The sequence below is a fragment of the Stegastes partitus genome, unplaced genomic scaffold (assembly GCF_000690725.1).
Source record: "Stegastes partitus isolate 25-593 unplaced genomic scaffold, Stegastes_partitus-1.0.2 Scaffold504, whole genome shotgun sequence".
NCBI classification, from domain to species: domain Eukaryota; kingdom Metazoa; phylum Chordata; class Actinopteri; family Pomacentridae; genus Stegastes; species Stegastes partitus.
Genome location: NW_007578235.1, coordinates 224,100 through 230,012, shown reverse-complemented (window position 1 = coordinate 230,012; position 5,913 = coordinate 224,100). Strand labels below are relative to the sequence as shown.

At 48.4% G+C, this 5,913-nt stretch overlaps 1 protein-coding gene across 2 annotated transcripts in view; it reads left to right on the top strand.

The window, feature by feature from the left end:
* The first annotated feature begins 345 nt into the window (after positions 1-345).
* The window catches only part of hectd2 (HECT domain containing 2), a 55,794-nt gene continuing 50,226 nt past the window's right edge, over positions 346-5,913 (top strand). For both annotated transcript variants that reach the window (XR_520406.1, XM_008287516.1), the window contains exon 1: positions 346-886. Coding sequence is in view for 1 of the 2 variants with exons in the window: in XM_008287516.1 (XP_008285738.1) it covers positions 803-886 (84 nt within the window). In the remaining variant the exon portion in view is untranslated. The remainder of the gene's footprint in view (positions 887-5,913) is intronic.

The following is a 5,913-nucleotide window of genomic DNA, read 5'->3' as shown; positions in this document are numbered from 1 at the left end:
AATAAATTATTTCAGGTCATAACTCCTGGAATAGTTTAACACTTGTTCTCATTTAGTTCTTCTTAACATTACATCTGTGAACAGACAGATCTTAGATCTGTTTCACTTTTACTCTGTTACGTTTGTTTTTGCTGTTTTGTTTGACTTCCATCAGTTCAGCTGCTTCAACGCGTCTTTCTTTCCTTTTATTGTGAATCCCAAAGCTCCTGTTTCCCGTTATTCCCACTCTCTCTCTTTCTGTGCGTGCATTTGTGTGTGTGTGTGTGTGTGTGTGTGTGTGTGTGTGTGTGTGCGCGTGTGCGTGACGCTGCCGTCTCCAAGCTCTCCTCTGTAGGCGCCTCCTCCTCCTTCTCCAAACATGGCGCCGGCCCGCAGCTGTGCTGCCTCCCCGACAGACGACGCAGAGAGGGAGAGAAAGAGGAGAAGAAGAAGCGGGTAGAAACTCGCCCTGAACGTGTTTTAAAAACTCTTTTAAGACGAACTCAACTTCGAGGTTCTTTACGGCGTCCAGCGGAGACTTTACGCGCAGCTTTTGGAGACGGTTACGCGTCAAGCTGTGCGCGTAACGGAGAGCCCACCTGTCCGACGAAGGTAGATTTCACTCCGTGTCTTCTAGGATGTGAATCTCCCTGATTTATGTGAGACAGCGGAGCAGAGCGAGCAGACGGACGGGTAACTCGGGGTCAGAGCTGGCTCTGGTTGAAACATGTGCAGCCCTCTGAGGAGCAGGAACACAGAGGCTGCACACGAGTGAGTCTTTCCAGGGAAAAAAACAACTTTTCCACTCGTCCACACCGAGAGGATGGATGGAGAACATTCTGCGCTGTCAGGAGTTGAGAGGGAACGAGAGAAGCTGCCACCAATCTACCACAGCTCCCCTCCTGCTGTAAGAAAGCCGCCGTTTCTCTTCAGTCGCTCCACAACAACACGCTTTGTCTGATGTTTAGAACACACGGTTCACGTGGCACAAAGTGTTCCTGCTGGTTTGAATATCTCAGTGAAGTCTGTTGTTGAATTGGCAGCTTTTTAAAATCCAAAATGAAAATCCACAGCTCAGTATCACTGGACACAGAAAAGCAGCACCGACTGGATTCATTCATAATGTTAATACAGAGAAATGATCCAAAGCAGAGTGCTGTGTGATGCTGCACACAAACACACACACACAAACACACAAATAAACAAACAAACAAACACAAAGCTAATGTAACAGCAGTTTGTTAGAAGAACAGCCACACGGTCCACGTCGTCCACATGGTGAATGTTCATCAGTGTTGTGCAGGTTTGACTTTTTCTTTTGTGTTTTTCAGACTTTCTTTGAAGGTTTCTGCAACTTTTTGTGTCACTCGTTGCTTTTTTGGTCTGATTTGCACTAAACAGAATTATTTGAGAAAGAAAATTTTAAACAGCCTAATGAGAAAGTGTAGCTTCACCTTTGGACAGTGTTGCATCAATATCTGCGTGTGCATCTGATTTTAATGCAAACCTTCTTTCATTTGATCCTGAGTCCGGCTGTCTTTAGTACATTGGAGCAGATCTGCTCGTCCATGTGATGTTGTTGAACTTTAAACGGGGATTTTGTCCTGCAGCCACACGAATGCATAAAACATGAGAAAGCAACATGCAGACAGTGAACTAAAACGCCTGGTTTTCTGGTTGTTTGGAAAAAGTGATGCCCTGTCTTACGTAATGAGTCCTGACTGGAGCTCCATGTCCGATGATGTAATCGCTGTGTTTTTAAATGCAGAGCAGGAAGCGCTCAGCTTTGGCTTCCTATTGGAGCGTTTCTTCTTTTTTTGGTTGGGTTCTCGGTGTCACTCCGGAGCAGGCTGGCGGAGCTGCAGGCTGGTTTGGGTTGATGTCATCTCCATTGTGTCAGGGAGCAGGAATGTGCAGATCGGATGGTTTGACCAATAAACAGTCTGTCATTGCTCAGACCCACTTCGCTGCTGTCTGGAAAGGCCATAAAGTGGCTGCATGCGTTTTTCTCTGCAACTTCAGTCCCGCCGCTTCTGATTCTTCTCCTGCAGAAGTCTTCTGAAGAAAGTGGGGCTGAAAGGTTGCGTAAAGAGGCTGTGGGAGGCAGGGGGCCGTCGTGTTACCGAACCAATAAAAGCAGAAGATTTGCAGACGGCCGCAGAAGAGGGAAGCGTGTGTTTGTTCCACCTGAGCAGGAAAGCAGCAGAGATGCTGATGTGTGGACGCTGCCTGAGGCTCGTTGTCCTAATGAGACCTTCTGACAACATGACAATCTGGTTTCCTTCAGCTAACCTGACTCAGCAGAGAACTCTGCTTCCAGCCTTTCAATGGAAACTTTCTCTGTTGTGAACATGACCTGCTTCCTGCTGACTGCACAGCCCAGCAGCTCTGAACCTTTGGGAACGTTTGATGAGCTGCTTTCTGACTCTTTGCTGATTAAACAGTCGTCTGGAATCACACGAGCACTGATTTACAAAATGTGGAGATTTCTGTCCCTCCAAAGGCTCCACATGTGGGTCTGTCCACGCTGAAGGCAGACCCAGACTAAACCTGTCAGGTCACTACGGTTCATGTCATTTGCATTCGTTCTGTTTGTTCCAGCTGTTGGAGATCCACCTTCATCCACGGGCCTGAAGCCCGTCTGGTGGCCTGTGTACAGCGTGTCTTCTGGTTTCTCCTGTTTGATTGAATCAATAAATCCTGCTTCCTCATCAGTCTAATATGTGACGCCTCAAACCACAAATGAAGCAGCAGAAGCTGATCAGATGTGATGCTTCTGGTTGGAGTCGACTGGCTGAGGATCCAGATCAGGTCTCAGTGGACTCAGCTCAGTGCTGGATGGTTGCTTTGCTGTTTGTCTGGCTGTTCACATACTGTATTAGATTCTAATGTGAACAGGTTGAGGTTCTGAACGGACCTGAATGTGCACAAGAACAACAGCACTTCTGTTACAAACACGACGGCAGCATTTCCAGTCTGCTGTACAGTGAAGTCACCAGAACACTGAGACACACGTCTGCTTGTGGGTTTTGTGGACTGACGGCTGCTGCTGGTGTGAAGTCGGAGCCTCAACGGCTTCACTCATCTCAGCCTCAATATCAGGACGTCACCCCAAATACTGAGGAGGTCCGATGAGCCCGAACCCGTCCATGTTTGTATTCAGACAGTGACTCCAGCCTGAGCAGAGTTAGTCTGGACCTACATCAGACAGATCGATGCTGTACTGATCTGAGGAACATTCAGCCATCCGGGAGCTTAAACATACAAACAGGCAAAGAGGGCGATGTGTTGGTACGTATACGTCAGAGAGGTGGCGCTGTGGTCCAAGTTCAGACATGTTACAGTCGTATCACACCTGTATGTCAATGAGCAGAACACACGTGGCCCAGATCAGAGCTGAACAACATCAGGATCTGTGTGATTGAGGATCGTCTACCTGATGGGACTCATGCAGTCTGAATGCATTGGATCCAGTGTGTTCAGGTTGGTTCTGAATGAATCATGGTTTAAACACACAGAGCTCCAGGCTGACCAGAACTTCTCCTGTCTATAGTCTGTCTGCTGGATTCACGTCAAACAGCTGATTGTTGGTTCAGACCAACATGTTTGTGTGTCGGCGTCAAACAAAACTCAACAGAAGCTCTTTTTCTTTCATCTTATTTCATTTATGGATCAGAACCGGGCGCTCAGGTTGAGACGTGTCCGACCTCTGCAGACACGTCTTCATTGATCTCAGCATCCTCGACAACATCTCCTGTTTCTGTGTCTTTGGACTCAAACATTACGTCTCAGATTTACTTCTGTCCCAGATTCAGTGTGGTTCTGTTTGTTCTGGTTCCGTGCGTCTCGTCGTCCAGACGCACCAGCGCTGGCCTGAATCTGTCACGACTGGCCGCCAGACTCGCGTCAGGCTTTGTGGTGAACTGTGCACCAGAGTGGGCTGAACCTTGTTAAACTGGATTTTACGAGCCGTTTCTGACCAGAACCTGATTCTTCTGCCTAAATCAACCAAAATCTGCAGACATGAGCTCTGGCAGCGAGAGTCGGCTCACATCTGGTCCTCTGGTGCCAGAACTCAGCCGAATGTGGCAGCGCTCAGCCGTACTGGCCCGGACTGGATGATCATGGACTGAACAGGTTTGGTCGGTCCAGCAGTCCTCAGCTGGAAGCTTTGACGTGTTCGAGTATAAAACAATAAAATGAAGAAGAATGTGGTCTTGACGGGACAGAAAACTAAAGACAGAATAAGTTGCTCATTATCAGCGGCTCTGACGAACACAAACCGTCATCCAGCAGATCGATGGAAGATTAACAGCCGAGACGGACGGCGAGCTGCAGAGCGAGTGTTTGTGAGAACGTCAGATGTTCTTCTTGGTGTGGTTTCTGTCTGGATGACAGCATTTCCTCTCAGACCGAGCAGAGCCGGACAGAACCCGGGTAGAGCTGCTAATTGTTGTCAGATGTGAACCAGGACGCAGTCATCAAGGAAAACTCCACACGGAGACATTTGTTGATGGAGCTTGTTTACGCTGATGCTTCTCGGAGCCTCACCTGTCACTCAGCCGCTGTGGGCGGGGCCTCGGATGGAGCTAATGAAAGAGTGCGACGGAGTGATGTGGCCGCCGTGTGTTCCGCTCACAGAGAGGTGTAATTACAGCACGTCAGCCGTGCAGGAGGTGGAGGACGCCGCCGCCGCACTGCAGTCTGGGAGCTCAACGCCAGCACGGCAGCGTGTTGCTGCAGTTTAGCCTGTTAGCATGCTAATCAGCTGAATGCTAGTCATTTAAGTAAACGACCATTTCAGATACGTTCTTTTTATTCTGACAAACTGCATGCAGTCGTATAACGCAGCATGAAACAGACGTAAAGGTTCACAGATTAAAGGTCAGAAGTGTAGCGTGAAGCTGGAAACTCCAGCGTGAGCAGAAGACGTTAGCATTAAAGTCAGCAGTCAAACTCAGAAAGAAATTCAACTTTATATGAAAGCACCAAACGCAGTGGAAAAGTTCTGTCTGCTTGTTAAACAGATTGCAGCAGGACGGAGCCTCGAACATCTGCTCCTTCAGGTGTCACTGTTCTGACTCTGATCCTCAGACCAGGACCTGGTTTGATCTGTTGGACACCATCATGGTTATGAAGGCAGCGCTGTAGCTGGAGGACACGTCGTCTTAACGAGCTCCGTTTCATCGTGGTTCTGTCGTCTGACAGCAGAATGACCTGTAGATGAACACAGCAGCGCCTCCAGCTGTCCTCAGTGTGTTTTAAAGGAGACGTTATAGAGAAGGACTGACAGAAGGAGGTGATTTAAGGTCATGTGCTTCTACAAGCTTCTTTCAGACGCTTTCAGTAGATCTGAAGGCATCTGACCGTGTCTGAACGCTTCACGTCTAAATGAACGCCCTGCTCGCTTCTACTGGGTCGGACCCACTGACGTTTCTGTGTAATGTTCAACATGTCCTCCATCACGTAGATGGATCGTAGCCGGATGGGTAAAGTACGTTTTCACCTGATTTTGAGGCTAAATTGAAGGAAAATCAACCAGAGTTTAAATGAAACCCCTAAATGTCAAACTGATGGAGGCTCTGGAGGGTTTCCCAAAGTCGCTTCATCCCCACGTTCACGGCTGCAGCCTTTAATCACAGCCACCAGGTGTTTGTTAGAGTCTGATCCAGGATGTGATGGTGAGCGACTCGTCCTCTGACTTCAGGTCTAGTTAAATATCTGGACTCCTCGGTGGTACATGGACGTGTGCAGTGTGTGTTTTAGTTTGAATCTGCTCTTCACTGCAGACTTTAGGTGAATGAATGCAGGTTGGTGGTGAGTTCACAGACGTGGTTGATGACGGCGCTCAGTTTGTGTTTGTCTGCAGCTCAGGTGGACTTAGTTTGATGTGATGTGAGAGAACAACCGTCACATCTCATCAGCGCCGAGCGC